This window comes from Dama dama, chromosome 6 (assembly GCF_033118175.1).
Source record: "Dama dama isolate Ldn47 chromosome 6, ASM3311817v1, whole genome shotgun sequence".
NCBI classification, from domain to species: Eukaryota; Metazoa; Chordata; class Mammalia; order Artiodactyla; family Cervidae; genus Dama; species Dama dama.
Genome location: NC_083686.1, coordinates 27,412,728 through 27,424,372, shown reverse-complemented (window position 1 = coordinate 27,424,372; position 11,645 = coordinate 27,412,728). Strand labels below are relative to the sequence as shown.

Sequence of the window (11,645 nt, the reverse complement as noted above, 5' to 3'; positions counted from 1 at the left end):
TGAACTGCAGCACGCCAGGCCTCCCTGTCCATCACCAACTGCCAGAGTTTACCCAAACCCATGTCCATGAGTCGGTGATGCCATCCAACCATTTCATCCCCTGACATCCCCTTCTCCTCCTGCCCTCAATCTTTCCCAGCATCAGGGTCTTTTCAAGTGAGTCAGCTCTTCTCATCAGGAAGCCAAAGTATTGGAGTTTCAGCTTCAACATCAGTCCTTCTAAGGAACACCCAGGACTGATCTCCTTTAGGATGGACTGGTTGGATCTCCTTGCAGTCCAGGGACTCTCAAGAGTCTTCTCCAACACCACAGTTCAAAAGCATCAATTCTTCGGTGCTCAGCTTTCTTTTCTCTTTTTTTAACGTTATGGTTTTCCTTTTTATTTAATCAAAGACTGGAGGATAAACATAAATACAGCACAATTACTTCAGATCATTCTTCATATTGTATACACACAGACCGATGAACATCATCTGAAAGAAACCTGCAGTCAGCAATGAAATGCGTACAGCTTTTCCTTCCCTCGCTCAAGAAAACTTAAAAACACACAAACTTAGAATCTCATCAGCACACACTCTCCTGTGACAAATGATTCAGACATAAATAGTGGGTGCAAAGAAACTATATGCTAACATATGTATAACCTTTGTTAAGGAAAAACAGAAGCAGCCATAATGATTAAGATACATTCAGTTACTGGTAACTAGCTGTGCCCTAAAGGACATTATCAAAACAGAAATCGTGCTGCAGAGAAAAGCTATATATACATACACAATGAGAAAATAAACTGCAAGATTAAAGCATGCATGTTTAATACTGGGAAAAATCACAGCCCTCCAAAATTTCTCCACATTTGTTATAAAAGCCCTCTGCACTCAACTAAAATTAAAATGATCTTAAAAGGATAATACTCATAAAGTTTACTTTTTTCAGCCACAGAAACTGCAATGGAAATAAATGTTCAGAGTCATTTTCAAAACAAAAACAAAAATCTATTCTTCTGATGACATGTATGATTAAAGGTCTATGCAAGATACACTGCTCTACATTCCCAATGACTAGGAAAAAAAACCTCAAGTCAGTTTTTAGTTTGCAGATGGTCAAAGGATTTTGTATTCCATCAGGAGTTCAAATCTTCTGGATCTTTTCACCAACAACTACTGGATTTTCTTTTCTGATTTTCTCAGCAGCATCAGCTTTGTAATTGTAAGAGCAATTGCGTACATCTGAGTAACGCTGTACACCACAGTAAACATTTCCACACCGGCATTCAAACCCAGTAAGTCCCACTTTTTTTCTGCACATGAAACAGCGATTCTTTTTCTGTTTTGGTTTTTCAAGAGACTTGCTTTGCTCTTCAGATGCCTGCTGTGCCGTTTCTGACACGGAAGCTTGCAGGTCTTCTGTTTCAGGTATTGCTTTGTCCACAGATGTACTGTCCACTTGGGAAGACGCTACAGATTCTGATAAAAGTGACTGATTTGACACAGGGCTTGGCTGCATAGATGAAGCTGTTGAGTCTAGCGCTGACTGAGCCTCTGGGACACTACCGTCTGTGCACTGGACTGGTAAGGACTCAGACAGACTTGTGACAGAAGGCGCAGGTGGACTTATTCTACCATTACTACTATTCTGTCTTTGAAGATGTTCTTTATAGCACACTGAACACATGCCATTCGTACGAGGGTTTCCATAAAATCCGCAGCCAGTGGAACAAAGCATAGGCACTTGGCTGTGATTAGTTTCTTGAGCCATGTTCCTCTGTTGCACACCTGGCGGCGGCTCCCTCCGCCTGACGCGCTGCCTGCCGCCGCCGGTGAATCTCAGCTTTCTTTGTAGAGATAAAAGTTAGTAATATCTACTTGCTGAAATTCAAATGATACCTTCCACATGTAATGTTCTATAGACTTTATATAAGTTATGTGTAGTTTCTTAATCCATACCTTTTCCAATTATTTAATAATTTGGCCGTATTTTATAATGAACAAAAATACATAAGCTCTCTTTTTAACATATGGTATGCTCTGTGTGGATTTATTGGGAATAGAGTAAATGCCATTTTTATACTTGCTTTACACATCATATGGGCTTCTCTGCTGGCTCAGATGGTAAGGAATATGCCTGCAATATGGGAGACCCAGGTATGATCCCTGAGGTGGGAAGACTCCCTGGAGGAGGGCATGGCAACCCACTCCAATATTCTTGCCTGAAGAATCCCATGCACAGAGGAGCTTGGCAGGCTACAGTACGTGGGGTTGCAAAGAACTGAACATGACCAAGGAACTAATCCTTTATACATAATATAATACATTAGTTTCTCTAGATTTAGCTTTTGAAATTTTGACATCTGAAAATATCCATGGTCAGAGAGGGTATGGATTGACAATTCTGATACTGTTACATCAGTACCTGAACAATTTACTTGAACAATTAAGTTAATGAATGGCTGATAATGGGAGCCAGGTTCCTCCCTGTTACAGTGGAAATTTTCAGATAAGCTAAAAGGAAGAGAATAACATCATCCATATAGTAATGAATTAAGGTTGGAGAAATCAGTATGAATTCATGTTTAGCTTAATATATTATAGATACAGGTGGCTACATATAGAAGGGCTGACAGTTATGTGTATACAGATGGGTTAGTAAACACGTTTCCTTCCTTTGTTAGCCGAAAGGATCTAGAAGTACTGATGCTCTAGTAACAGCAACTGAGCACTGAGATCTTGGTTACTAAAACCATTTCCCAATACAATGGACCAAAGTTCCTTGCTCATAGGACTGGAAAGGAAGTGTACAAGATGAGCCTTGAGCATCTTCTAGCAACAGAGAATAAGGCAACGCCTTTCTAAAAAAAAAAAAAAATCTGATAAAGCTATGTCAAAAGGTAACAGGAGGCAACTGACAGCTGGAACAATGCTCGAACTAGACCAAGCTGAGAACAAAATTAAGTAGTGTATTGTAACCCCAAGCATAAAGCAACTCTTCATGAGTCCATACTGTTATAAATGGTTGAGTAAATAAAAAATGGAGGCGACAAATGATGAATTCCAAAGAATTTATATAGACATTTCTTCCCCAAGCAGGTGATAAATAACTATGATTTCCTGAAGGGTTATCAGCACATAGTGACTTGGTTTCAAAAATACAACATGAAAGGCAGGGAAGAAGAATAACTTTATAGTAGAGTAATCTGAAAAACACCATGTCAACCAAAGCCAACAGCAACAGTGATAACGCATATTGATAAAATGCAATGTTCCGTGGTGTATGTGCACCACAGCTTCCTTATCCATTCATCTGCTGATGGGCATCTAGGTTGCTTCCATGTCCTGGCTATTATAAACAGTGCTGCGATGAACATTATAACGATAACCCTATATGCAAAACAGAAAAAGAGACACAGAGGTACAGAACAGACTTTTGAACTCTGTGGGAGAAGGAGAGGGTGGGATGTTTTGAAAGAACAGCATGTATATTATCTATGGTGAAACAGATCACCAGCCCAGGTGGGATGCATGAGACAAGTGCTCGGGGCTGGTGCACTGGGAAGACCCAGAGGAATCGGGTGGAGAGGGAGGTGGGAGGGGGGATCGGGATGGGGAATACTTGTAAATCTATGGCTGATTCATGTCAATGTATGACAAAACCCACTGAAATGTTGTGAAGTGATTAGCCTCCAACTAATAAGAAAAAAAATAAATAAAATAAAATATATTCAGTCAAAAAAAAAAAAAAGAAATGCAATGGTGTAGTGAAAATGGCACTTTACTTCTGTGCTCTTCCTCCTAAAAACCCCTGAACCCTGTCTAATTATGAGAAAAACAGACGATTCTGACAGAGAAGCATTCCACAAAATACTTGATTAGTGCTCCTCAAAGCTATCAAGGTCATCATAAAGGAAATTCTGAGAAACTGTTACATCTAAGGGGAGCTTAGGAAGACATGACAACTAAATGTAGTGTTTCCTGGATTGGCCCTAGAACATAAAAAGGACATTCAGTATGGGTAAAGTATAGACTTTGGTTAATATTAATTGTCTTAGTTCAGGCTGCTGTAAGAAAGTACTATGGATTTGGTAGTTTATTTCTGACAGTTCCAGGGGCTAGAAATCTGTGTAGCGTGATGGAGTTCTAGTGAGGACCTTCCTTCTCATTGCAGTCTGACTGCTTTTGTTTGTATTCTCACATGGCAAGAAGCAAAGAGCCTGAGCAAGCTCTTTTCATGAGGGTAATCTTAACCCCTATTCTAGAGGCTTCCACCCTGATACCTATTTTTCTCCCTCAGGCACCATCTCTTAATAATGTTTCACTGGGGGATTAAGATTTCAGCATATGAATTTTGGGGAGTCCATTCAGTTCACAACAATAATGTATCAATATTGGCTCATTAAATGTAACAAATGGACCCTACTAATGTAAAGGTGTTAATAATAGTGGAAACAGAGTATGGGATATATAAGAAGTGAAAAACTCTCTGTAATATCTTTTTAATTTTTCTGTAAATCTAAAACTGTTCTTTAAAAATGCTTATTTAAACAAAATAAGTGGGGAGAAGGGAACCAAAAATAAAGAAATGAAAAACCTATAGCACGTAGTAAATTGTAGTTCTCTATCAGTAAAAATTGCCCACATCCTCTGGATCATTGAAAAAGCAAGAGAGTTCCAGAAAAACACCTGTTTCTGTTTTGTTGACTATGCCAAAGCCTTTGATTGTGTGGATCACAATAAACTGTGGAAAATTCTGAAAGAGATGGGAGTACCAGACCACCTGACCTGCCTCTTGAGAAATCTGTATGCAGGTCAGGAAGCAACAGTTAGAACTGGACTTGGAACAACAGACTGGTTCCAAATAGGAAAAGAAGGATGTCAAGGCTGTATATTGTTACCCTGATTATTTAACTTATATGCAGAGTACATCATGAGTACATGTACAGAGTACATGCAGAGTACATCACTGAGCTGGGAGAAGCACAAGCTGGAATCAAGATTGCCAGGAGAGATATCAATAACCTCAGATATGCGTATGACACCACACTTATGGCAGAAAGTGAAGAGGAACTAAAAAGCCTCTGATGAAAGTGAAAGAGGAGAGTGAAAAAGTTGGTTTAAAGCTCAACATTCAGAAAACTAAGATCATGGCATCCAGTCCCATCACTTCATGGAAGATAGATGGGGAAACAGTGGAAACAGTGTCAGACTTTATTTGCGGGGCGCTCCAGAATCACTGCAGATGGTGATTGCAGCCATGAAATTAGAACATGCTTATCCCTTGGAAGGAAAGTTATGACCAACCTAGACAGCATATTAAAAAGCAGAGACATTACTTTGTCAACAAAGGTCTGTCTAGTCAAGGCTATGGTTTTTCCAGTAGTCATGTATGGATGTGAGAGTTGGACTGTGAAGAAAGCTGAATGCTGAAAAATTGATGGTTTTGAACTGTGGTGTTGGAGAAGACTCCTGAGAGCCCCTTGGACTGCAAGGAGATCCAACCAGTCCATCCTAAAGGAGATCAGTCCTGGGTGTTCATTGGAAGGACTGATGCGGAAGCTGAAACTCCAATACTTTGGCGAGCTCATGAGAAGAGTTGACTCTTTGGAAAAGATCCTGATGCTGGAAGGGATTGGGGGCAGGAGGAGAAGGGGACGACAGAGGATGAGATGGCTGGATGGCATCACTGACTCGATGGACATGAGTTTGAGTAAACTCCAGGAGTTGATGATAGACAGGGAGGCCTGGCGTGCTGCGATTCATGGGGTCACAAAGAGTCGGACACAACTGAGTGACTGAATTGACTGACTGACCAGTAAAAAATGAATCTGGAACTTGGGCTTTGAAGGTGGTGTGTGGGAATCATGTCCCTTATGCAATGATGGAGCTAAATTGACCATTAACCAGATCTATATAGTTTTGTCTTCCCTTCCTTGAAGTCTGTTACTGAAGAATGCCATGCTTTGAGAACCTGCCGTATCTGAAATATGTTAGAAAAATGTATGTAATAGTTCAGTATCATCAGTAAGAGGTTATAGGCATTGTGGTGAACTGGTCTGCCTGGAGTCATAACAATTAAAATCATCTTTAAACACAGAACTTGCCAAGTGAAACATTTTTGTCTGGCAGTTTGGACTGCAGAACTGACTGATAAAAACTAATTGCTCAAAGAAATTTTTTTTTTATCTGATAGTTAAATCTGGTACTACAGGCATTTCTTCTTTAATCAATTCCATGGCAGGCTTTCCTTCTTTAATTAATTCCATGGTTCCATTCAAGCCTACTTGCCTTAGATTCAGATTGGATAATTAATGCTGGATCAGTTAACACAGTTTTCGTTTCTTTGTACCTGGAACGGTGGAGAAAGTTGAAAAACACAAATAAAGTGCTTTTCAATAAACATGATTTAAAAGTCAAATTAATCTTCACTTCTACACTAAGCCCAATTATTAATAAAATGAAATGTAACAAAATAGAGGCAAAGCACCTGCTCAGTTACTCAGTTATGTCTGACTCCTTGTGACCCCATGGACTGGAGCCCTCCAGGCTCCTCGGTCCATGGCATTCCCCAGGCAAGAATATTGGAGTGGGTTGCCATTTCCTTCTCCAGGGCATCTTCCCGACCCAGGGATTGAACCCATGTCTCTTGAGTCTCCTCCACTGGCAAGCAGATTCTTTACCACTGCACCCCTTGGGAAGCCCAAGGCAAGGACTAAAGAAATTAAGAGAATAAAGTATTAGTGACTGCCTCCTTTCTAGTCTATTTTCCCCAGCTACCTGTAAATGGCTCAAAGAGTGCCCTAAGCCTGAGCTTCTATTTCTCCAAGCTTTTAAGTTAATCCTGGTAGGATGAATAAAAATATAAGCAACAAACCACTTTTCTTGAACCACATATTTCTCTCTCCTTGCATTCTGTTGGCAACCTCAGCTTCTGGTCATTTCTTTTTCCTCTTAAGTACATTCCCCCACTTGTTCTTTAGATGTATTAACTGAGATTGAATTTCTAGGTACCTCCTTAACTTTCCCTTTGTATTGTGTCTACCTCTGACTGTTCAGAACATCCTCCAGCTTAATTCTAACATAACTTTGAATTTTTTTTTTTTAAATTGGACCCTAAAAACAAAGAACATGACAGCCCAAGACAGAGACTGTCTGAGATAGTCTGATTCTATGTTTAGTAGACATAGGTGAGGAATAGTTAATGGAATTTGGATAAGCTGTACTGGATTCCACAGTTTACAAAATAGAAATTCAGATTCAGAGCTGCCCTATATGTGTTTACTCCCCTTTTTATTCAAGTTAGGGCATTTATGAATAATTCTAAAAGTCCCCTATCTATCTACTCTGTTATTTATCTGTCATTTATCCATCAAGGGTCACCTGTATTACCTATTGTGTTAAAACTTACTTTTTATTATGATAAAATATAACATGATATACCATCAACGATTTCCAGGTTTACAGTTCAATGGCATTAAGTGTGTTCATGTTATTGTGAAACCATCACCACTATGATCACTAACAATTTCATCTTCCCAGATTGAAACTCTGTACCCATTAGACAGTAACTCTCCATTTGCCCTTCTCCTCCAGCCTCTGGTAGCCATCATTCAATTTTTCCACTGCTATGAATTGGACTACTTTAGGTGCTTACCATTAGTGGAATCCTACAATATCTTCCCTTTGTGACTTGCTTATGTAACTTAGCACTATGTCCACAGGTTCATCTCTGTTGTACCATGTGTCAAAATTTCTTATCTTTTTAAGACTGAATAATATTCCATTGTATGTACATACATTTTATTCAAACATTTATCTATAGATAGACATTGGGTCATATCCTCCTTCTGGCTACTGTGAATAATGCTATGAATGTGAGTTGTGAATAATGCTCTGCTTGTTGGTGTACAAATACCTGTTCGAGTTCCTGCCTTCAATTCTTTGCGGAATATACCTAGAAGTGGAATTTATGGATCAAATGATAATTCTGTCTTTTGAGGGAACACCCAACAGCTTTTTCCCATAGTGGCACCATTTTACCTTCCCATCAGCAATGCATAGGATTCCAATTTCTCCAAATTCTCACCAATCCATAATTTCTTTTCCTCTACCCCTCCTTTCCTTCCTTACTTTATCCCTTTCTCCCTCTTTTCCTTTCTCCTCTTTCTCTCTCTCCTTTTCTTTCCTTCATCCTCCCTTCCTGTCTTTCTTTTTCTTTCTTTCTTTCTCTTTTCTTTCTTTCTCCCTTTCTTTCTATAGCCAACTTCATCAGTATGAAAGGATATCTCAGGTTGATTTTGATTTCAATTTCACTAACAATTAATGATATTGAACAGCTTTACCTGTGCTTATTAGCTATCTATATATCCTCTTTGTAGAAATGTCTAAGTCCTTTGCTCATTTTTAAATTGAGTTGTTTTAATTGTTGTTGACAGGTAGGAGTTCTGTGTATAACCTAGATGTTAACTCCTTATCATATATATGATTTCCAAATATTTTTTCTCAATTCCATGGGCTTCCTTTTCACTCTGTTAAGAGTGTTCTTAGTTGCTCAAGTGTTTAATTTTGATGAAGTTCAATTACCTCTTTTTTTATTTTGTTGTTTGGGCCTTTGGTATCACATGTGTTATAACTTTTGTGATATTAGATCTTTCCCCAATTTAATTTGAAGGATTAGTATTATCTGATGTTCTCAACTTTAAGGGAAATATACTTTTATGAAGAAGCAAAATTTTGAGAGTCAAAATGCAAAGAACACCTGGATCCATGTGGGGATTATTTTCTTACTCATGAGTGGTTGTTATATGATACAAGGTCCAAGGACTCATAAGAAAAATGTTGAATTACTAAATGAGCTCTCTGAGGTGGCTCAATCTCTCCTGAAATTCCCCTCCCAAGAATCACTGGCTGTGAAGAAATAAGCAAATAAGATGGCAAGAGCCACAAACACGAGATTAAAGTCACTCAGTCGTGTCCGACTCTTTGCAACCCCAAGGACTATACAGGCCATGGAATTCTCCAGGCCAGAATACTGGAGTGGGTAGCGTTTCCCTTCTCCAGGGGATCTTCCCAACCCAGGGATCAAACCCAAGTCTCCCACATTGCAGGCAGATTCTTTACCACCTGAATCACAAGGGAAGCCCAGTTGTGAAGAGACTATTTTTAAAAAGCCACAGAAAAATGGGTATTATCCTATATAAAGATTTGAAAAGCATTTTTTTTTCTTGTTTTTTTTTTTTTTTTCATTTATTTTTATTAGTTGGAGGCTAATTACTTTACAATATTGTAGTGGGTTTTGTCATACATTGACATGAATCAGCCATGGAGTTACATGTACTCCCCATCCCGATCCCCCCTCCCACTTCCCTCTCTACCCAATCCCTCTGGGTCTTCCCAGTGCACCAGGCCCGAGCACCTGTCTCATGCATCCAACCTGGGCTGGTGATCTATTTCACCATAGATAATATACATGTTTTGATGCTGTTCTCTCGAAACATCCCACCCTCACCTTCTCCCACAGAGTCCAAAAGTCTGTTCTGTACATCTCTGTCTCTTTTTCTGTTTTGCATATAAGGTTATCATTACCATCTTTCTAAATTCCATATATATGTGTTAGTATGCTGTAATGTTCTTTATCTTTCTGGCTTACTTCACTCTGTACAATGGGCTCCAGTTTCATCCATCTCATTAGAACTAATTCAAATGAATTCTTTTTAACGGCTGAGTAATATTCCATGGTGTATATGTACCACAGCTTCATCCACAGCTTATCCATTCATCTGCTGGTGGACATCTAGGTTGCTTCCATGTCCTGGCTATTACAAACAGTGCTGTGATGAACATTGGGGTGCACGTGTCTCTTTCAGATCTGGTTTCCTCAGTGTGTATGCCCAGAAGTGGGATTGCTGGGTCATATGGCAGTTCTAGTTCCAGTTTTTTAAGAAATCTCCACAGTGTTCTCCATAGCAGCTGTATTAGTTTGCATTCCCACCAACAGTGTCCATGGATTGGAAGAATCAATATTGTCAAAATGGCTATACTACCCAAAGCAATCTATAGATTCAATGCAATCCCTATTAAGCTACCAACGGTATTTTTCACAGAACTAGAACAAATAATTTCACAATTTGTATGGAAATAGAAAAAAAACCTCGAATAGCCAAAGTAATCTTGAGAAAGAAGAATGGAACTGGAGGAATCAACCTGCCTGACTTCAGACTCTACTACAAAGCCACAGTCATCAAGACAGTATGGTACTGGCACAAAGACAGAAATATAGATCAGTGGAACAGAATAGAAAGCCCAGAGATAAATCCATGAACTTATGGACACCTTATCTTTGACAAAGGAGGCAAGGATATACAATGGAAAAAAGACAATCTCTTTAACAAGTGGTGCTGGGAAAACTGGTCAACCACTTGTAAAAGAATGAAACTAGAACACTGTCTAACACCATACACAAAAATAAACTCAAAATGGATTAAAGATCTAAATGTGAGACCAGAAACTATAAAACTCCTAGAGGAGAACATAGGCAAAACACTCTCTGACATAAATCACAGCAGGATCCTCTATGACCCACCTCCCAGAATATTGGAAATAAAAGCAAAACTAAACAAATGGGACCTAATGAAACTTAAAAGCTTTTGCACAACAAAGGAAACTATAAGCAAGGTGAAAAGACAGCCTTCAGAATGGGAGAAAATAATACCAAATGAAGGAACAGACAAAGGATTAATCTCAAAAATATACAAGCAACTCCTGCAGCTCAATTCCAGAAAAATAAATGACCCAATTAAAAAATGGGCCAAAGAACTAAACAGACATTTCTCCACAGAAGACATACAGATGGCTAACAAACACATGAAAAGATGCTCAACGTCACTCATTATCAGAGAAATGCAAATCAAAACCACAGTGAGGTACCATTACATGCCAGTCAGGATGGCTGCTATCCACAAGTCTACAAGCAATAAATGCTGGAGAGGGTGTGGAGAAAAGGGAACCCTCTTACACTGTTGGTGGGAATGCAAACTAGTACAGCCGCTATAAAGATTTGAAAAGCATTTAAAGTTTTGAGTTGGGCTTAGAATGAACATATTTCTAAGTCTACGTTGCAATAGTCATCATGAGGCCTTTAAAATTTCCCAGGATTCTGCAGTGCTGAGCTTTTCCTCTAGAAGCTTAAAAAGGTCATAGCTACTGAGAGGATGTACTGCTAATGACAACAGTAAAGTTATTTCTGAATTCTGAATTTCTATGAAAATAGTGAACAAATAATGCCAGATATTTTATGCAAGCACTGTATTATTGCAAAAGTTAGTGATAAAATTGTTTTTAATAAAATATTTCCTTACTTTCAGTATAAATAACTATTTATTCTTCTAAAGACAATAATCGTTGTGTTTCATTTTACACTGAAAAAGAACCATGTGTATTTATTAGTTACTTCACTACTCAGAGATAAGAGTATGGCCACTAAAACTTGTATATAGGTATACTAAAAACTATAATGAAAACTTCACATTAAGTTTTCATGGAACCTCTTTTCACAGGGGCCCAGGGTCCATACAGCATTAAGCAAAAGGATTGTTCAAAATATAAGAAAGATAGTCCTTACCTTATGGATTTGTAGTGTAACAGACTTACAATCTTTGA

At 38.7% G+C, this 11,645-nt stretch overlaps 1 protein-coding gene across 1 annotated transcript; it reads right to left on the bottom strand.

Moving 5' to 3' along the window:
- Positions 1 to 359: 359 nt before the first annotated feature.
- Positions 360 to 1,812, bottom strand: LOC133058517 (AN1-type zinc finger protein 6-like). The gene has a single exon (XM_061145218.1). It carries the CDS (start codon positions 1,753 to 1,755, stop codon positions 1,129 to 1,131), a length of 627 nt encoding a protein of 208 aa, XP_061001201.1. The 5' UTR covers positions 1,756 to 1,812; the 3' UTR covers positions 360 to 1,128.
- Positions 1,813 to 11,645: the final 9,833 nt, after the last annotated feature.

Excerpts from the sequence above, each read along its gene's own strand:
- LOC133058517 (XM_061145218.1), bottom strand. The coding sequence starts at position 1,755 with ATGGCTCAAGAAACTAATCACAGCCAAGTGCCTATGCTTTGTTCCACT.